This window comes from Protopterus annectens, chromosome 9.part0 (assembly GCF_019279795.1).
Source record: "Protopterus annectens isolate FY-2018-M chromosome 9.part0, PAN1.0, whole genome shotgun sequence".
Taxonomy (NCBI): Eukaryota; Metazoa; Chordata; order Ceratodontiformes; family Protopteridae; genus Protopterus; species Protopterus annectens.
This window is the reverse complement of record NC_056743.1, coordinates 634,308,646-634,331,069: the sequence shown is the minus strand read 5'-3', so window position 1 is coordinate 634,331,069 and position 22,424 is coordinate 634,308,646. Positions and strand designations below refer to the sequence as shown.

General features: G+C 42.5%; 1 protein-coding gene across 3 annotated transcripts in view; it reads left to right on the top strand.

Moving 5' to 3' along the window:
* The window catches only part of PPT2 (palmitoyl-protein thioesterase 2), a 361,371-nt gene that overhangs the window by 318,597 nt on the left and 20,350 nt on the right, over positions 1-22,424 (top strand). For all 3 annotated transcript variants that reach the window (XM_044083205.1, XM_044083204.1, XM_044083206.1), the window contains one exon: positions 18,776-18,830. In XM_044083205.1, coding sequence (XP_043939140.1) covers positions 18,776-18,830 — 55 coding nt within the window. The remainder of the gene's footprint in view (positions 1-18,775; positions 18,831-22,424) is intronic.

Genomic DNA, 22,424 nt, shown 5'->3' with positions numbered 1-22,424 from the left:
CTTCCCACAAGAAATGCAATTGTTAACTTTTTCTGACATCGGACTGAGGCAAGAAAAGGTTCCCCAACGGGGTACTTAGCTTTATGAAGACTGCGGTCTGAAATTCGATTTGAAAATCTCAGGAGTTGGCTGACCGACACTTGCGAACTGCTTCTGCTTCGGGCACCGTGCGGCAAGAAAGACTGAAGAAAATGGCATCGGATGCATCTTCTATACCCCTGCCGCACTGACGTCAGGGAAGAAGCGACAGCAACCGACGTCGGACCAAGACTTAGGAACTCGGGCCGACTGCGGGACCACCTGATGGCAGGATAACCCAAGTGTGATGACTGCAGCAGTGTAACACGATGAACATCTAATATTACATTTTTTATGGTTCCCAAACAAACCCCAAATTGCTTTAAATAAACATTTACCAAACTGGGAAGATGGAGGAATTAATTTACCTGATATTGAGATATATATTATGTCCTCTGTTGTTAAAAATATAGCCTTATGGTTAAATACTCACTACAAACCTATATGGAAACAATTACATGAACAGGTCTATACTGAACTTAGTCATAACAACATATTAGATCATTTAACTATAATACCATTTCCTTTAGTTTGGATGTTAAAAGATTATCTAGAAGATAAAAATAAAAATAATAAACTGCCATCCAGATATATGAACATCACACTAACAACATTTAAATCGTTCATAACCAAAGTCCCAAATATTAATTCATGGTTCTTTCTGATCTTTCCTATAGCCTTCACACCCACTATCCTTGATACATACCAAATTCAGAAAATGAATATGCTCAAGATAGGTTCAATAAGCTACTGGCATCAGCTGGTAGAACAAGAGAAAATATTAACTAAAGATCAGATAACCAGAAAATATAATATAAGTAATGACTCATTGCTACTTTTGCAAAATCTAAGACAATATCTTATAAATAGAATTGGAGAAATGCAAGATACAGTTAGACATACTGTCCCAAAATTTATTGATTACATTATTATAATTAATAATCAACCTTATCAAGGTGCTGGATATCTATCTAACATTTACAAAATAATTAAAACAACAAAAATATACCAAATAGACACTTACTGGAATTATTATACACAGATAAGTAATCACCCTCCTAACGAAAAGGAAAAAAAGATTATCTTAAAATCTTCCAGGAAGTCATCATTATCAATAAGCTTGCAGTTATTCACTTGGAGATATTTGAATAGAAGTTTTTATACACCACATAAATTATCTAAGATGTATGCAAGTGAAGATCTATGTTGGAGATGTCAGACTAAAATAAGAGCAGACTGGCAACACATTTTTTATGAATGTATTACTTTGTATTGGAATAATAGTAATTATTTTTTTCAGACTGTTTTAATGATAATTCTCAGTTATCAAAATCTATGATTTTATTTAACTCTCCTGTGTGCCAAAAAAAAAAAGATTTTCAAATCTTATGGACTTTAATGGCAGCAGCTCGCAAAATCATCACCATTCCCTGGAAAAGTGAGACTCCTCCTACATTTAATGAATTTAAAAATTTAGTTAGAACAGTTGGACAAATGGAAATATCTACTCTGAAGAACAGAACTACCAGACTTACAACTTTATACAACTCTTGGATGAAAATAGTAGAAATAATTGAGAAAATGGACAAAGATATATGAACTTATATATCATACTTCAGTTTACACCTTAAACTTATTTATGGCTTTCTTCTTAATAGACACCAATGTATATAGTTATATAATGTTTTTAAAGTTTATAGATTTTACAATTGTATATATATCATTTTTGTTTTTGATTTCATGTAATATTTGACAAATTATCAATAAAAAAAAAAAGTGGAATAATTGTAAATGAAACTCTAGCTGTTTTGTGAACTTGAACATGCGTTGGTGATAACCTTGTTACGTATATTACTCAAATGCTCGGAAATTTTAAGTTTAAAAGGCCTGGATGTTTGGCCAATATAAAAAGCCGAACATTGACATTCAGCAAAGTAAATCAACCAACAACTACTACAATTAGACAATGTACGAATTTCAAAAACTTTGGATGTATTCTTACTTGAAAATTCTTTGGTTTTAAGTACATATCTACAGAAGGTACAATGTGCACATGGATAACATCCATATGACCTGGCACCCCCAATGGTCCTTTGTATTTTATCATACACTTGGATGGATGCATGTCTTTTGAAATTACTAAAATGTCCGCCTAAAGTAATGCCCTTTCTATAAGAGAACCTGCATCTATCCTCTAATATAGTTGCCAAATCTTCTTTAGCAAGTAGTATATCCCAATACTTATGACCCCGATCAAAGATTTGCTATTCTTACCAAACGTGGTGATGAATCTAATCTTGTAATTGCATCCAGACTTAGACTCACCATAGGTCAGTAATTGCTGCCTGGGCATCCTTTCCACAAGATGTTTAATCTGAGATAAATGACTCTCCGAATATCCACATTCCATAAATCTATTGGTGACGTCTGTATTACATGAGTCAAGATCAGCTGTTCTAGAACAGATTCTCTTATTTCTCATATATTGAGATTTGGGGATATTTCGCGTAATATGATCTGGATGACAGCTGGAGGCATGTAATAATGAATTTGAACAAAGAGGCTTTCTATACACTGTGCTGGCCAAGGTACCATCTGATTGCTTAGTGACCAACACATCCAAAAAGGATATAGATCTCTTATTGGCTTGCACAGTGAACCGAATTCCCCATTTGTTTTCATTTAGATAACCAACAAATTCATTCAAATAAGCCATATCAGATTTCCAAACCAACCAGCAGTCATCCGGGTACCTTCGCCAAATATCCATCTCATCCGTGTATGTTATGGCTCCTAGAATGACGCCACAGTATAAACAAAAAAAAGATTGATTTCAATAATTGGCTTAGATTTTGGTGTCATTCAAAGGGGATCCAGTTCCTGTCAGCCTAGGAAGCCATGGTTGACAACCTCGCTGCTTTGACAGAGAAAATATGCACCTGTCAACTCTAGGCTTTTAGCTACTGGCAAAGGCTCTTGCCTCACCCATACGGCCTTTTTTAGGAAAAGTCTTGAAAACAAAATTACCAACGTGAAATTTGCCAGTCATAACAAAATAAGGGTCATGCTGCTATATGCTAGGAGGTGAACCAAAAACTGCTCACCCTGGAAGCACCTCTATTACTGGAACATGTAGATGTTGGTGCAGTCACAGAAACCTGGTTCAAGGCCTCAGAGAGTACTCCTGCCTTGCAAGGCTACAATGCCTTCCACACCTTCGGACTCCAAAGGAGGCAGTGTTTCTATCTATATTAGAGATAAATTCACCTCCCATATAGTTAGACTGGACAACTCCATGGAGTTACTCTAGGTTCAGGTTATGGTGGGTAAGACCACCATGCAAGTCATTGCCATTTATAGATCCCCCTCCGTGGGTTATGACACACTTGAAGCCTATTTGACCAAACTGGAGACAATCCAAATATAGCCGAACACTCTGGTTATGGGGGATTTTAATTATCCCACCATCAACTGGGAAACCTACACTAGCCTGAACCTACTAGTGCAAATGTTCCTTGACTTTGTTAACTCAAATGCCCTGGAAGAAATTGTTCATACCCCGTCAAGAGGAACCAACATACTTGATCTGGTCCTCAATAACAAGTGAAATGGATGTACTACCACAACTGTTGGACCCTCATTAGTTAAATCTGAACACAAATCAGTCACCTTTGAGTTAATACTAACACCAGAACTCACAAAGAGCAAAAATCATACTAACAAAGTTCACCAAAGCAAACTATACCCTCCTAGGTGAAGGTATAAATGCATTCCGAGCCCACTCCCATCTGGAAGTGGTAACTACACTCAAGTTTACACTAAAGCCTTGTAAAATCACTTGCATAAGTGTATAGACTCATCTATACTAGAAAGAAGCAAAGCCATAGCCCCAAATAAAACAAGCCATCATGGTGGACGTCCAGCATTAACAAGCTTTACAATAAATGCAAAAAGTTGCTGTCTAAGAAAAGAAAGGTGAGACCCTAACAATAAAAAAGCACCCTCCTCAGCCTCAACAAGCAAATAAACCAACTTGTCACATCCTTTAATGGCCTCTTTGAGAAAAACTTGGCTAGCACAGCCAAGGATAACCATAAGGCTTTTTACAATTAAGTAGCCTAAAAGGTAGGGCCCAAGCATGTGCAAATCTAGTGACCATTGTTATCACACACACTGACCCCCGCAGAGATAGCAAACCTGCTAGCGGATAGGTTTGGCAAACACCCCGCTATCCCCTCCACATCTATCACAAACCTTGCCCCAACCCCCCTCTGAAGAACAGGCCATCAAAGCCTTGTCCAAGGAAAAAACACAGCCTCTATGGGACCCCAGGCTGTCTTCTAAACAGGATAAAACATGAACTAGCATCACCATTAAGTACCCTTTTCAATTATACTCTAACCACAAGCTTTGTTCATGCGGAATGGAGAGCAGCAACAGTTATTCCCCTCCACAAAGATGCTCTAGCAACAGACCTGGGCAATTACAGACCCATAAGCTTGACCAGCCTCATCTGTAAGGCCATGGAACGTATCATTATGGACCTCATAAATAAAGACATATGCGACCTCCAAACCCTGGATCCTACCCAATTCGGCTTCATCAAGGGCAGATCCTGCCTGTTAACTCCTGTGGATTTTTAAGAAAATGTGACCAGGGCCATTGATGACGGCAAATCTGTGCATACAGCATACTTTGACTTGGCAAAGGCTTTCAACAGAATCCTACACTCAGGCATTACTGATAAACTTAGCAAACCGAATGTAAACACCTTTGTTGTAAGATGGGTTGCTAACTGGTTCAGAAACCAGACACACACTGTCAAAGTGGGTGACTCCACATCAACCAGCAGACCTGTTACCAGCGGAATATCACAGGGGTCAGTGCTGGGCCCCTTACTGTTTGGCATATACTTTTCAGAAGTTCAGGTCAAAACTAAGGGGTTGTGGCTGACCCAGTTTTCAGATGACTGCAGACTGGGTACAGTTATTGAATCCTCAAATGACGTCAGTATACTCCAGGAGGGTCTTATGTAGACCAATGACTGGTGTCTTAATCACAGTCTCAAACTGAATACAAAGAAATGCATCAGCATTCCCTTCGACACAAACAATGTCCCCCTCACAGTATCAAATCAACACCACCACCTTAAAAGTACCCATAAAGTGGTAAGGAACTTGGGTTCACAAGTTGACCGCGACCTTAACTTTGACCACCATGTGTCTACTATAGTAAGAAAGGCTTTCTGTGTAGCACACTAGATTAATAAAGGCATTGCCTCAAGAGCAAAAGAGATTATAACCCCTCTATACTCAGCACTGATCCGCCTCACAATTGAGTATAACGCCCTACGAGTACTGTAAAATGCACCTGGAGCAATTGGAGACACCTCATAGGTTTCTAACAAAGAAGATCAAGGGACTCCAGCATGTGCCGTACACAGACCGACTAAAGTCCCTGTCACCTTACTCTGTGCCATATAGACTTCTTAGGGGAGACTTATGCCTGGCTTAAAGAGCCATCTCAGACCCAAACCTAATGAACTTGCTGCATATCCATAAATCAAATGGACTAGGGTCACCCATTCCAGGGACCTAAATATGGTCTGCGACATAATTAAGACATGCTGGAGGGACAGAGTTAGCTCCCAGTGAATATTGCATCTTTGGAATAGGCCACCTATTGATATGAAACACAGCACCTCAATGACACCATTCAAAAGGAATCTGGACAAGTGGATGGGGCACTGTAAATTCTTACCAGAAATAGCAGCCACAGTTCTCCTGGACATGGGCAGCCATTACTAAATGCAATCTTTGGTATTAACTAACACTTCTGTGACATTACATTGGGATGAAATGGCTAGCCTTGACATGACTTGCGGGTCTGTAGCCTATCCTGTGTATGTTATCTCGTCCCATTGAGGAACTGTTATTAATCAAACACATGGGTATGTTAGCTGATCCCATGGAAGAACTGTTATTTATAAAACCCATGGGTATATTATCTGGTCGGTATGCTATCTGGTCCTATGGTGAAACTGTTACTTATCAAACAGATGGATATGTTATCTGGTCCCATGGAGGAACTGTTATTTATCAAACCCATGGGTGTGTTATCTGATCCCATGGTGGAACCGTTATGTTATCTGGTTCCGTGAAGGAGCTGTTCTTAGTCTTGGACAACACTTTCAGTACATGTTCTTTAGTGACGATGGGGGTTTAAAAACTATGGAGATCATAGGTCTTTGGAAAGCTGCCTCAGGAATGAAATTTGCACTACAGTACTGCCATTTAGCACGAGGTCTGTACACTGCTAAGTGCTGTTTCTTACTTTTCTGACCTAATTAAAGAAGGATTTGTAATATTCTTTGGCTTCAAACACCAACTTGATGTCATGAGCTGCCCTAGATCTAGTACCCTTTTTAAAGTTCTTAGTTAAATTCCTAATATTTTCCTTGACTGAGTGATACACAGTAGCTGCGTGATTTTAAAAAAAGAATAAAATGTAAAAATCTGTTTAATTTAATTAAACTAGTATTTTTTTATTTTATTTTTGCAGACATGTTTAGGGGCTGTGGGGGCTACAAACCAACAGCCTTGTAGCAGCAGCTATTCCTGATATTAGTGTGGTATGTTTTTATTGCTTTAAGAATGCTGATACAAAAAAGAATGCTAATACTGACCTGTTCCAAGTGGGCAACCTGACTTTAGAAAAGTGCCCAGACTCACAGCTTCAGTAGTGAACAGAGGCCTATATGTATGGACGCACTGTTAACATGATCTGTCCCTGGAAGATGTAATCTAATATCATGCTGAGTGTACTCACATAACTGTAAAGTGTCCTGCTATCTGGGATGTGGTCATGTTTTTTTTTTTCCTTTCCATTCATGATCAGGTGTTAGCATGCTGACATTAATATAAATGTGAGTAGGTGCCGTTTGTTACGGAGTCTGTCTCTGTAGTATGTATCTGTACTTGTATCCATGTCTGAGTAAGTAGCTATGTAGGTGTGGTGCTTCCAGTCTTCTCCTTCTGACGAAAGAATACGTTTGTCAAACGGTGAGATGTATTCTTCCGGCTGGGTCCTGATGCTCCTGAACTTACGGTTCCTGAGTAACTCTTAATCATCCTTTTCAGCAGCTCTGGAGAGTGGGACTTGTGTGTGGATACATCAATATATTGAGCTATTTATCACCCCCACTGCTTCTTAGCAGCCTTTCTTGGACATGTCCTGCTTCCAGATAAACTCCAGCTTTTAAAGAACATGGTCTTTGCAGCTGGTTGTACTATGCGTTAAGGATTAAAGTGTCAGTGGAGGTTGGTGTGGGGGACAGGATTCAGAAGTTTCCTCATCATTGTCCTGTCAAGATTCATATTACTAAAGAACTCAACATGTGGTGGTTTCAGTGCGACTCACACGTGCTTCCCCATATTGTATATGCAACTGTCCTCCTTTCTACATGCATACATTCGTGCATCAGAGAGGGAACTGTAGTTTCAGTTTATCAGCCACCATGTGACCTAAAGCTATTTGTAACCCCATATATTTTTGCCTACTATTCTTAAATTGTTTTGAGAAAGTTACTGTTTTAGTATCATTTGGAAGGTTTGGAGACAAAGCCAGAGAGGCAAGATTATGTTGGTTTGGACATGTGCTGAGGAGGGATGCAGAGTATATTGGGGAAAAAGATGCTAAGGATGAAGCTGCCAGGTAACAGGAAAAGAGGGAGACCTAAGATAAGGTTTATGGATGTGGTAAGAGAGGACATGCAGGTGGTTGGTGTGACAGAGCAAGATGCAGAGGACAGGAAGAAATGGAAACAGTTGGTCTGCTGTGGCGACCCATAACGGGAGCAGCCGAAAAAAGAAGAAGAAGGAGGGTAGTTTATTCCATGGTTTTGCCACACTGCTAGGTAAACAGTTCCTTTTAATTACCTCTCTAATCATATTTTTTATTTATCTGCAAGACCCATAGCATTCATGTAAGAGTTAGACATTCAGCAGAAAATCCCATGTTTTACCTCTGCAACTTTAACTATAAGGGCTTTCAACTGTCAGTTCCATATGTTAAAATATCAACAGCACACTTTGGGTTAGGAGAACAATCCAGAAACAGTTTTATCCTTTCCCCTTCCAACAACTCAAGCTTGTTTCCAGATGCAGGTCACCAGAGCCTCCACTGGTGGTGTAGAGGGATAAAGACCAGAATGCATTCCAGTCGGTGTGTTCAACTAATGAATCAACAGTTATCAGTAATGAAATGTCAATACATAAATAAATAAATCATTTAAAAATGGATTGGGTACTTGACTGCACAAACAGAGAGAAAGGGTGTGATGGTTCCTGTCCAGCTGACATCACTGGTCCATTGACAGATTCTCTGCTGAAGAGAAGAGGCTTGTCATGATGTGATGAGTCAGAGTGGGGAAGACTTGGGTGTGACTGTCAAAGCCTGTGACAGTAGCTCTTGTCAACAGATGGGGATGTAAGTATGGATGGACAGAGCGGCAGAGATGGATTTTATAGTGTTGCAGGTACTCATGTCCCTTCAAGAGATGGGGTTAGGCCATAAATATAAATGCTGATTTTCTTCATGTTTCACTGCTGCAGTCCTAACCATTGGGTTATCCATGCTGTGGTAGCACTCAGTAGGTCCGAATACCATAGTCAAGGTTTTGTGCATCAGCTGCTGTCACTTGCTGGATGATGTTAGGTCATCTGAGCTATAAAGGAGAGCAGGCAACGCTATTACCTCAGTTTTTCTTGCCATGGAGCTTGTAGCAGAAGCAATTTGCAACAGTGTCGGTCGTCTGTTTCCAGATTTCAAAACTTCAGCTTAAAACATCTAAAGCTAAATACCCATTGGGGATCTTTCCTTTTTCTTGCACTAACCGATGTCTGAAAAAGTCAATAACTGTCTCGCCTGTGGAAAGCAAATACCACACCAAGAATTCCATTCTTACTGTGTCACTTGCTTAGGCCCAGATCATGATGTACCTCGCCATCAGTTCTGTGCCCTCTTTAACACTAGAACTATTCATCGTAGAGCTCTGTTTGTAGCCAGATATTTTTGTCCTCCATCTTCGATTACTGATATGGTGTCTGTTAGTCAGCAAACCGCAGATCTTCCGAAAAAATGTAAAGCTAAGGAGAGAGACAGACTGCATAAGGCCAAGCCTTCAGACGACACCACCGCTAAAAGGGTCATCTCTTCTTTGGAATTCAGTGAGGTGCTTTCGCAGCCCCTGATGCCCGACTCAGTTACTTTGCAGGCCTCCCCTGAGACCCTTTCAGAGTCCTGTATGCCGCAGAAAAATGCATAGTCTAACGAGCCTTCATCTGTCTCTGCCTCAGTTGGGTCCAGAACCACTACACAGGCACTGGCTTCTGAGGATACCGCATCGCATTTCAGAATTCACTTCAGTGACTTTGCACTCTCTTCCGACTAACACATCGATAGCACCGAGGGATACTTTTCTGGCCAGACTTAGAGCTAAGGCAGAAGATCTCATCACTTTCATCTGGGGTAATCAGGCCACACCAGCCCAAAGGAGAAGGGGAACCTTCTCCAGACATCCAATTGGATTTAGACTCAGAGGGATCTGACTCCTCTGTTTTTGAAGAGGAAAATCCTATTACTGCCTATGAAGACTCAGATGCAGAAGAATCTATTCCTTCTGCATCACATCCGGTGGACTTTTCCTTTGGGGAAGCCCTCCACAACCTCAGGGAACACTTCCAATGGGAATCAATGGATTTCCCTCAATCCAAGAAAAGACGGAGAGTCTCTGGACCTACCCCAGCAACAGGCCTCTGGCCATCCCACTCATCTTGGAGGTGGTAGATGATGCTTACCAAGAATCCAGCCTTACCCCTGACACCCTTCCACCTGCCCCCAGAAAACCTGACACATACTACAGGGTACCTAACTCACATACATTACTCTACAGAAATCCTATAGCAGATCCAGAGGTGATTACTCAGGGACCTAAGGGAGTTAAGGCTACCTCTGCAAAGAATCCTACTTCCTTAGACAAAGAATCCAGGGCCCTGGACAGATGGGGGTAAAAAAGTATATACCTCTGCAACTTTAACTATAAGGGCTTTCAACTGTCAGTTCCATATGTTAAAATATCAACAGCACACTTTGGAACTTTTGAAACAGAAAATTTCTGCTTTTCCAGATTTTGCCAACAATAAAGAGATAGCAGAATTGCTGCACTCTTCATCTCAGGTGGCAAAGCACTCCTTGCACTGTCGATTTGACACCCTAGAAGCTTCTAGCAGGGCAGCAGTGACAGTATCTGTTTTCAGAAGACATGCATGGCTGAAGGAACAACCTCTCCCTGATCATGTCAAAGCTAAAATCATGGATGCACCTTTTGACAACGACCGCTTGTTCGGACAGAAAACTGAAGAGGTACTTAAAAAGATGAAAGACAAAGCAAAATCAATGCAGACTGTTAAAGATTTTTTTCAAGTACAACCTCCTTGGTTTAGCAGAAATTTTCCCTCTAAACACTGGTCCTTTCCTGCACCAAACAGGCAGGCACAAGGCAAAACCCATAGGGACAGACTCACCAGGACTAAAACTTAGGGCCAGCAAAGAACAAAACAGTGGCCCCCCTCAGACACTAGAGCAGGGAGTTCAAAAGCAACCATGTAGGGAAAAAACATTCAATGACTACCTTTCCCATCTCTGCCTGCATCCACCACACCAAAAGCTAGGAGGAAGGCTATCTCTATGCAGAGAAAATTGGAATTCTATAACAAAAGATCAGTGGGTCTTAAAAATCATTGCTCAGGGGTACAAATTCAATTTCCAAGAACTAGTACCTCCAAGAGGGTACCCAGACCTACCTCCAAACCAGTGGGCAGAAGCACTAAAACTAATGCAAAACCTAATATCCCTGGGGGGAGTAGAACCTGTACCTCCAGAACACGTTGCAAAAGGATTCTATTCCAGACTGTTCCTTGTTCCCAGGAAAGAGGGGACTGGATGTCCCATCCTGGACCTATCCTTTCTCAATACCTTCCTGGTAATCCCAAAATTTAAAATGCTTACCTTTCAACAGCTTCTACCAGTGCTGCCAAACAAAGCTTGGATGGTCACCTTAGACCTAAAGGATGCTTATGTGAACATCCCAATAAGGGAATCACGCAGAAAATTCCTGCTCTTCAGAGCAGGATCACTACACTTTCAGCTCTCTGCCTTGCCCTTTGTCTTATCTAATGCTCCAAGGGCATTCACCAAATGTCTAACTCCTGCCATTGCCTTTTGCAGGCAAAACAATGTGCAGATTTACCCTTACGTGGACGACAGTCTCATCCAGACAGACTGCAAGGAACTGCTCCTACAGCACCTCTCATTTGTGGGATTGGAGGGAATGCATAGAGGAGACCCGGGGGCCAATCGTGTACGAGTGCATCTCTTGGGGGTTCTCCCGGAGGGGGAATCAGGGCAAAGTAGCTTCTGCATTTCGTGTTGACATGACTGGCAAAAAGATTGCAGCAAGGCTGGCCCCATTTGTGGAAAATCCTGTTTGCAATCTCTTGTTTGAGGGACCACTCGTATCAACATAATTGCCCTGCTCAGTTTGTCTGCTGTCAAGTTGGATCTCCCCGGGATGTACGTTGCCAACAGAAAGCGCTGGGAGGAGACAGCCCACTGCCAAACTCTGAGGGCTTCTCGGCAAAGGGGGTAAGACTTGGTCCCGCCTTGCTTGTTCAAGTACCAGACTACCGACATGTTGTCTGACTGAATTGCAATCGTTCCTAGAGGAAGAGATTCCGGAAAGTACTGCAACGCCAGAAGTACTGCTCTCATCTCCAGAACATTGATATGCAGGTGTGACGCTTGATCCGTCCCATGTGTCTTGGGCAGTCATTCCCTGAAAATGCCACCCACCCTATCAGGGAAGCATCTGTGGTCATAGTGGCTACTGGAGGGGGCAGAACAAAGGGACGTCTTATGGTTATATGAACAGACATCAACCACCACTGGAGATCTCTCTTGCAAGAGTTTGTAATCAAAGCCATATGACTCACTGGAAGTTCCTGATAGGACCATTGGGTGAACAGCAGCCATTGAAGAATCCGCATATGCATCCTTGCTAATGGTATGGCCAAGATCGCTGCAGCCATCAAACCTAATACTTTTAAGACTTCTGTGGCTGGTGCTCTGTCCTTCGACACAACTGACATGCTGGTGAAGAAGAAAGGCCCTCTTGCTTGGTAGCCGTAGAGTGGTGGTTTAGGTGTCTAACTTTACTCCTATAAAGACAATATGCTGTGATGGCAACAAGGCAGATTTTTCTGAGTTGATTGTAATGCCGAAGTAATGGCAGAGTGTCAGAGTGTATTCCCTTGCCTGAATCAGTTGATGCCTGGTGGTGGAGGTAAGGAGCCAATCGTCTAGGTACGGAAACACCTGGAATCCTAGACACCTCAGATGAGCCGTGACCACTGCCATACATTTGGTGAACAGTCTGGGGGCTGTAGTGAGACCAAAGGGCAGGGCTCAAAATTAATAATGATTGGCTCCCAGCTGGAAACGCAGATGATCTCTGGATGGCCTGGCCATTTTTATGTGGTAGTACGCAACCTTGAGATCTATCGAGCACATCCAATTGTCTCTCCCTAAAAAGGGAAGTATAGACTGTAGCATGACCATCCAGAACTTCTCTTTCTTTACAAATGTGTTGAGTCTGTTGAGGTCCAAAATAGGTCTCCAGTCCCCTGTTTTCTTTGGAACCAAAAAGAATCTTGAGTAAGTTTCGCATCCTATTTGGTCTGCTGGGAATGGCTGGATGACTTTTTTTTCTAGCAACTTGCAGACCTCTATAGTTGCTTGTTCCCTGTAACTGGGTGGAATGTCCAGAATTCTCCTTGGAACATGGGTGAAGAATGGTATGAAATATCCTCTGGAAATAATACTTTGTACACAGCTGTCATTTGTTATGTCTTGTCAGGCATCTGGGTACAAAGATAAGCGACTCCTGACTGCCTCCAGAGCAGGACTGTCGGGTCTCCCTTCAGGAGCACTGATAGGGTTGACCAGAGAAGTGATTTCTGTCACCCTGGTGTTGCGGACCCCCTCTGCTGTGAGGGCGGCTTCTTCCATTGTTACCCCCTCCTCTGCCCCTAGAGGGGGGTTGACCACATGTGTCCTGAAAGGCTCCTTGGGCTTTTTGGAACCACATTTTCCCTCCCCATTGGCCTTTGGGGTAAGGCCGAGTAGCGGTGGAAAAATGGTCTCCAACGGCAGACAGAGTCTTTCCTTCCTGCTCACACCTGGTTGGAATTTCCTTAACTTTGGGCCCAAAGAGAGATGAGCCATCAGAAGGGGTGTTGACAAATGAAGACTTAAAAGGCTCCACGAAGGAATACAAGCGCATCCAGGAATGTCGTCTTAGAGCAACTCCTGTACCCGCTGCCCTACTCATCCCATCAGCTGCATATGGTATGAGATGCATTTTGTGAGTTCACAATGGAATTTAGTGTAGCAAGCTGGGCAGCAACTATGTCGGAAGCCCCTGCAGCTACAGTACCCTGAAGAGTATCTTCCAGCTCCTTAAGGAGATCTCTTTGCAGTCTGGTGAAGTGGGTCAAATAGTTCAGGGATCGGAATGTAAAAGTTGCTGAACTAAACATGCATTTCCCATATCGATCCATGGTCCTGGACTCTCTGTTTGGAAATGGATCGATGAGGAAGTCTCAGACATTTCCTTTTTGTTGGCCGCCGCTGCCACCAACATGGCATCAACAGGGACTCTCTTGGACAAAAAGTTTGTATCTACGGGGCAGAGATGACTTTATTAGGCCTCCGAGGGACAGGTTCCATGGACTCCATTGACTCCCACTCCCCCGAGAGACCAGCTGCATGAGCTCATCGAAGGGCGGAGACACCTAAGAGGTGGAAAGTTGAGACCCGAAAGCCGTCAGGAGAACTGACTCATCCTCAGTAGGGCTTTTGGACTGCCAATCACCCCTCTGCCTAAGGATCTCGAGTATCTCCGCAAAGGAGATATCCTCAGAGGGTGATCGTGGGGACCCTTCGGACTCATCCAAGTCAGTGTCAGATGTCAAAGACTCCTGTGGGGAGTCCAAGTGCCTCCTCTTACACAATCTCTTCCTGGGGTCCTCCTCAGTGGGAGCCTCTCGGGAGGTCTCAGAAGAGCAAGGGGCACCCTGTGAGGCTACCTGAGGCTCAGGGTCTCTACGCTTGGCCTGGACGATGGAGGCAGAAGCGGATACAGGCACTTTGGGGGAAGAAGAGGCCAGACCTGGTGTCGAGGATGTCTTTGGGGACAAGGCTCTCTCCGTGGCTTTGAAAGCATCATGGCTCCGATGAGAAGGAGTCGATGGACCCGAGGGAACCGCCATCACCTCCTGCACCAAGGCGGTGGTTTCCGAGCCGGAGGTAGGAGCCGAGCTCATCCGAGCCGAGGCTCCGAGAGGAAGAGTCGGCACCGACAAGTCAGTGCGACTATCCTCCCGGACCTGACAGGAGAGTGTTGGCCCCTAGTGTCCCCTGTCAGCACCGAGGATGTCAGAGTAGATGGAACCGATGACACCGGAGCAGGTCTCAGATCCAAAGGCTCCACGATCATCAGGTCAGCCCCCCTCTGTCTCCGAAGGTCAGGTACAGCTCGGAGCAGTCAAATCTGGGATGGTGGTCTTTGGTTGTGACGCTGGGGTCAGAGCCGATAACAATTTGGCAAGGCCTGGTGTCCATAAGAGCTTCTGCACCAATTGGTCCATATCCAAATCTGAGAGGCTGACAGAAGATCTAGAGGAGTGGAGATGCAGGTCTCCCAGAGACCGGCTCCAAGACAGTGGGTCGGCTCTGAAATGAAGAGACACTCTGCTCCGAGGGCTCTGGAACCGAAGTCCCGGAATCCTCCACTTTCTTAGACTTTTTCGAGTCTTTGGATGCTTTGGAGTCATTTGAAGATTTTGACGATTTAGAGGACTTGCTGGCCCCATCCTGGTCAGTCAAAGCTTCAGCAAACCTTGATCCACAAGCTTCCTTTTCCTCTCTAAAAGAACCCTTGAAGAAAAGGAATGGCAAATGCTGCAGGACTCCTGCAAGTGCCTCACACCCAAACAATACACACACTGAATGTGCCCAGTGAGAGACATCCTTTGAATCCAGACTTTGGGTGCTTGTCTTTTTCCTCACAAATAGTAATAAAGAACTATTCTTAATTCAATTAGCAATACAATGACTAATACAGCCTAAATGTAATATCGCAAACCACACAGATTAATACAGCATAAAGGTTACAAGTATCCTTAGGCTCAAAATAACACTTCTAAATATCAAACACACTCTAACAATGGCCCAGAGACAAAACTATGGAAATAGGAAAAAAACACACTCTGAATAACTCGGCCCAACATGAGGCCACTACAGCTATGCTAAATAATCAAGCACCAAGGGAATAGGTCTAAGGAGACAACTACAGGAGCTAATATATGACTACTCTAACTAGAAATGTGAAAGAAGTAATAAAGTAACTTGCGAAAAGCGATTTTTATATCAAAAAAAGGCTCAAGTGAAATGGAAACACTGAGATCCGTGCCGCAGCAAACTAGATCTGAGGTAATTCCAGCATTGCATCATGGCATTAGGGGCTTGGTCTTGTGCTACTGCTAAACCTTGAGCTTTGCTAACGGCCGTGTCGGAGCCGAGGGCTTGGCTCCGAACCCATCAGTGAAGAATAACGGCGAGATTCAACAACTTCACATACAAAGTTTCCTACCAAAATACTTCACTACTCTGGCCTCCCAAACCCAGCTTTCAAACAGACAACACCACAGTCATGTGGTGCATCAACAAACAGGGAGGGACTCAGTCTTACCCCCTGGGCAGACTAGATGAACCTGTGGCTAGCAGCCTCATCCATGGGACTACATCTTATAGCCCAATACCTACTGGGCATCAACAACACCCTGGCAGACCACCTAAGCAGAAACCTGCTGGACCCACATGAATGGCAAATCCACAGAGATATTTTTCTGCAAATTATCCACACATGGGGGACCCCCCAGGTGGACCTCTTTGCCTCTCATTTAAATCACCAAGTACAGAAAGTCTGCACCAGGGAGTACCATCACCTGGCCTGGAAGGTCGATGCCCTGACCTTCCCCTGGAATACCCTCTTTGTGTATGCATTCCCACCTATACATCTCATTCCAAAAGTACTAATCAAGATAAGGGAGGAAAAACCAAGAGCAATACTCAATTGCCCCAGATTGGCCCATACAGCATTGGTACCCACTGATGTGCAGCCTATCTCATCAGCCTGGCAGCTACCCCTGATACCTCACCTGCTATCCTGGGGGTGGAGGAACAATGCTGCACCCAGACCTTCAGACACTCAAGCTATCAGCATGGCTTATTCTAACAAAACCAACAAGGAATCAGTGCTAAGCCAGTCCTTGACATCATCACAGAAGCCAGAAGGGCCAGTACCAGAAAATCTTACGCTGGAAAATGGAAAATATTCTGCTTCTGGAGCCAGTCCAAGGGGGCAGATATACATCTGCCCTCCAATTCCTGTTATTCTAGATTATCTTGCTGAGCTTCTTAATAAGGGTCTCTCCTTCTCCTCCATAAAGATCCATGCCTCTGCCATCTCGGCACACTTTAATACATAACAGCCATTCTTCTCTCACCTTCTTATCAAACAATTCCTTAGAGGAGCCGCTAATATCAGGCCTCCCAGAAGACAGCCTGGGACCTGAACTATGTTTTAGAAAAGCTTACTCTGCCTCCCTTTGAGCCTGCAGCATCCTCAGAACTAAAGTACCTCTCTTGGAAGACTGCCTTTCTCCTGGCTATTACTTCAGCCAGGAGAGTGTCAGTGCTTCAAGCCTTAATGGCCATTGAGCCATTTATCATCTTTCATGCAGACAGGGTCTCTATGAGAACCAATCCCTCCTTCATGCCAAAGGTGGTTTCAGATGGTACCCTCAACCAGGCCATCCACCTGCCCACCTTCTTCCCTAACCCTCAGAACAAAGGGGAAAGGATACTGCATTTTTTTGGAAATGCACAGGCAACTCAAATTTTTATCTGTATCGTATAAAGACATTCAGGAAAACTGACCAGCTCTTGGTAAGCTTTAAAACAGGGGCACAGGGGAAACCAATATCCAAACAGACCATTTCCAAATGGATAGCACACTGCATCCAATTTTGCTGCTCCTTGCATGGAAAACCTCTCCCTAGGACCATCAGAACCCATTCCACTAGGACAACCTCTACTTCCACAGCATTCCTTAGAGGAGTACCCACCAAGGACATCCTGGAAGCTGTCACATGGACTTCAGCCCACACCTTCACCAAACATTACCATCTGAACCTATTCTCAAAAGCTAGGGCTGGGTTTGCCTCTGCAATTCTGATGGGCATGCTTACCCAATCTTAAGTTTCTAGTAACCTTCCACCCTTCTCCTCAGCTTTGGGAATCTTTCCAGTGGTTAGGACTGCAGCAGTGAAACACGAAGAACATTGTACAGTTGTGTACACTTACTATAAATTTAGATGTTTGAGTGTGCTCACTGCTGTAGTCAAGCTTTCCCTCCCTCCTTCCCCCGATATCTGCCTTACTTAGAGAGAGACATATTTCTATGGGGGTCTCTGACCCCAGGACTACTAATAATTATTAAAATTGGACTTCTAGTTAAGGCAAGAAAAACTGAGGCAATGGTGTCACCTGCTCTCCTTTATAGCTTGGATGACCTGACGTCATCCAGGATGCGACAGCAGCTAACACACAAAACCTTGACTCTGGTATTCGGACCAACTGAGGGCTACCACAGCATGGACAACCCAATGGTTAGGACTGCAGCAGTGAACACACTCGAACATCTACATTTATGGCAAGTGTATACAACTGTACTTTATTGCTGGGATGCCAGTGAGAGTACAAAGCATCCTCATGACTGACCCCCTCAGCCAGTGTAATGACTGTCCATAAGGAGACGATGGCTGGCAGGCATGAAGGCAAAAAAAATCTAAGTTAACAGCAATTCTAGCCTTCTTTTGTGCTAGTGGGCTGCCTACTGACTGAAATTAAATTTTAAATAATTAGTTACTTTAAATATATCCACTGTGCAAATGAGCCAGTTTATGCTTCAAAAGGGTTGGTGAACTCGCTTTGAATTTAGAAGTGATTCAGTTTTTTTTATCCAAAATTTCCAGTATCCCTAATGGAAGGAAAACATTACCAAGAGGAGTGATAATTTTAAAGTCAGTATTACTAAGATTGAGTCTAATAAAAAAAACAGCATTCTTCAAATTCTTCTGTTGCTTTTGGCAAAAGTGACTGTGAAGCTAAATACAAGTTCTTGCATTTTCCCATATTTTGGAGAAATAATTTTTCCTTTTATTTTTGAATGCTCTGGCTTTATTTCTGGGGCACCGATCAAGATGGATTTAAGAGAAACTTTAGTGAATGGTTGACATGTATTGGAGATTAGAAAAAGGAGATTCTCAATGTGTATTTATAAGCCACAGTGGAGATGATATAGAAATGTTGAATTCTACGTAAAGTATAGCAAACAAGCATTAGTCATCATGGCATTCATCCATGATCCCCCATCCTATATAGATTTAGCCATTTTTCTTAAGTGTTCTTGGTACAGTGTAAATAATCTCGTAATACATTTTCTTTTTCTTTACAGTCATTTTGGCTTCTATGATGAGAATGAGACTGTGATAGACATGACAGGTCAAGAGGTAAGTACTGTGTGTGCTTATATAACATGCTGTGACATTTGACATGTATATAAAGTGAGGTGGGTAATTTAAGCACTTTAATAGTAGTCTGTAGAAATAGATCAGCTGGCTGGTGCTTTCCAGGTGCTGTAGACCTCTAGTGGAAGTCAGTTCAGTAAATCTACTGTTACGGCTTTCACAAGTACCTTCCCCAAAGGGATTAGGTTTCTGAATTTAATTGCATTCTGCCATCCTTTTGTCCTAGTCTGTACATCCCTTCAGCACATTGATGTACAGTATGTCACACATCATTCTTTCATTCAGTAGGAAATAGTTTATACCAGACTGAATTTTTCTTTCTTGTGGTGGTAGGACAGAACTTCGCTTGTCTGTTCTGAATTCAGTAAAATACTCTTTAGTATATACATTAGAAATTTGCGGCAACAAAAGATGAGCATTTTTTGATTGGTCTGAATTTGTAATTTACTTAGTCACCTATCTGCACAAAATAATGCCTCTGGGCACCTCTCTTCCATCTTTTGGCACTCATGTAATCAAACACACAAACAGTATTTCTGATGAGATGGGCCATAATGATCTTTTTCCCTTCTGTCATGGAACCCATTACATTCACCAGGATAGTGCAAAAGTCATGCCATCTTTGTACTGTAGGACTTAGTGATGCCTGCTGGTACCTAAAACTGTAACTCTAGTGATCTAGTGACCAACCCACCTACCCTATTACTTATTTACTCACGCACTGCAACCAGGCTGTTAACTAATGGAATAAAAATATTCATTTACTTCTGAAACTATCCACGCTTATCCTAGCTCATTGTCTGTCAGATCATTGCTTCAAAATACAGACGTGACATATTCCCCTTTACACCTGTATGGGCAACCATAGACTAGTTGTAAAATGGGTACACGTGCATGTGTACATTATACAGATCAGATCTTCATTTTGCATAAAAATGCGCAGAAGGCTATGCCATTTAGAGGCTCCTGTAAAATTATATAATTTTTTTTTTGGCTTTGACAAGGTGTGCTCTATCTTATATTGATGTGGGATGGGTCATGTGTAACCAGTGAGCCATCAGCATGAATGTACTCCAGATGTTAATGGAGTTTAGAATTGGAATTTCATAGTGTCTTTAGTTGATATGTATTATTTTTGTCTTTTTTTAAAAGTTAAAGTGGGTTATAACCACTGTTAAGCTGTCATTTGTACATCTCCCTTTCTGCTACTTGTAATGGCTGAGTCCTTCTTGCTGCTCGTGAACCACTGGAGAGACTTTATGAAAAAAAAATTGCTGAATAGTAGATGGGTATGTTTTTATTTCTTTAATAGTTTTGTGACTGATACACACACACACTATAGCAGAGTATTTTAGTGATCTCTAGCCACTTCACTGAGTTATCTCACCATCCAGTTTGAGTATCACTAGATCAGGTGCTGAATTAGCCTAGTTATGTAACATGAGGAAGGCGATTATCAGTAGCAGCAGGACTAAAGCTGGTAGGCATTGGGACAGATTGATATGTGAAGGTTTCCCAAGCTACCTCAGTCTCATCCCCATCACAGAATACACTGCTGTCCATTACATTCCAGATCTGTAGTGAGCCATGTGAAGGGGTCAAAACTAACTTAATACCTAAAGACCAACTTTTTGAGAGGAGGGGGAAGGGTATTGGGTAGGTTCCTGGGGATGGGAACTGGCTCATCCAGGCCTGTTGTCATGGTAAGTGCATAACTTTTTATCTAATATGAGGTGGTCCATCCTCAGTAACAGGGCAGATTCTCAATCTAATCCCATGAGATGGTCTCCCTTATGAGAGCATACCTCTTATTACCACATTTACTGTAGAAGACTTTATATATGATCTGGAATAATATGTAAGCAAATAACACTGCTCTGTACAGATATTTTCAGCAGCAAGTCATTGCATTTTCATTCATTAGCCTTTTACAGGGCAGCTTTGCTATAAAACGAATACCACTACATGCCTGTCCAAGTTTTTTAACCTATTTTTGCCTTCAGTAGTACTAATTGTAATGTTTAAGATATTCATCTTACAATTACATGACTGTCTGGCTCTTCATTGTAATAAAGTTCCTTAAGCAACAAATGCCTCTTTTTGGAACTGATTACCCTACTGGTTTTTGCAAATGCTTATTTTATTTAAGGGAACAACATAATACTGAATAAGAAGACCAAGCCAGAACATCAAAAAGCTGTCAAGCCAGAAATGCGTGTGTATGTATTCCAAGATATGGATGCTGTCCCCCCTTCCACCACACCCAACAGTTTGCTGATGCACCTTCTGTTTTATATAAAAATTAAAAAATGATTGCTCAGAAGTATCTTGATCTGGTACAGAAAGCACCAGTATCTTTCAAGGCTTAAAAAAAACCTTCACGCTCTGACTCTATACCTTCAAGGAGCCGCCCCCCCCATTTGACTCAGATGATGATGATTTGGCTTATTCAGTCCCAAATGATTCTCTTGGACTGTTTCACAGATGAAGATGATTAGGAGGAGGTTATCTCTTCCACTTCCACACTTGAAGATGTCGCCTTTGGGGAGCTCTTATTTTAATTCAGTGCCATTTAAAATGGTTAGACATGAAAAAATGACACCCCCCAAAATAAGTTATGTTCGGCTTTTAAAGACAGGCATCAAAAGCACTAGCCATGCTTCATTTTTAGGTAATGTTTCCTTAATACTTTGGAAATTATTTCTGTAGAACCAGTATCACAGGCAGTAGAGCCTAAAAACTGAACAACTATTGCAGAATCTAATAGTAACAGAGGTATTCGTTTTAAAAATGTGGTTGCACACCCAGCAGTTATTCAGTTAAAATCCCCAAAAGATATATTAGATCTCTTCCTGTAGATGTAGATTATATATATATATATATATATATATATAGATCTAGGACTATTGAACAAAAGGTCAGTAGTCCGAATCCACAGTCACCGAACACACTTTAACAAAAGCGCTTTCGTTAAAGTGTGTTAAAAAAACATTACATTTACGTTTTTGCAGGGGGGCTTGCCCCTACACCCCCCCTACTTTTATATTCTCACTCCGAGGTCGCACTACAGTGGGGAAAAGGGAATTTTCCCTTATCCCCACTGTAGTGCGATCTCTGCAACAGGCATACTTACGCAAAAGTGCTTCTTCGGTGAAAAGCACTTTCGCGTAAGTATGCCCGGCCGTTTCACATTCAGTGAAACAGCCACTCGAGCATTGGTCCTAGACCCATATACACATATATATATATATATATATATATATATATATATATATATATATATATATATGGTTTACTATCATAAATTCGAAAGTAAAAATAAATAATGTCTTTATTTTCGAATTTATGCATCGAAAATGAACATTTTCGAATAATAGTAAACTCGAAAACAAGGGTGTATTGTCGAAAATGTCGCTTGCGACATTTACGGTGATACACAGCACGCCCACCCTTCCCATAATCACCTACCTACCCGAACACACAGTTATGCAGGGGGGCTGCGCCCCCCTGCGGGGGGTTGTGCCCCCCACACACCCCCCAACTTAATATTCCAACTCCGAGATCGCACTACAGTGA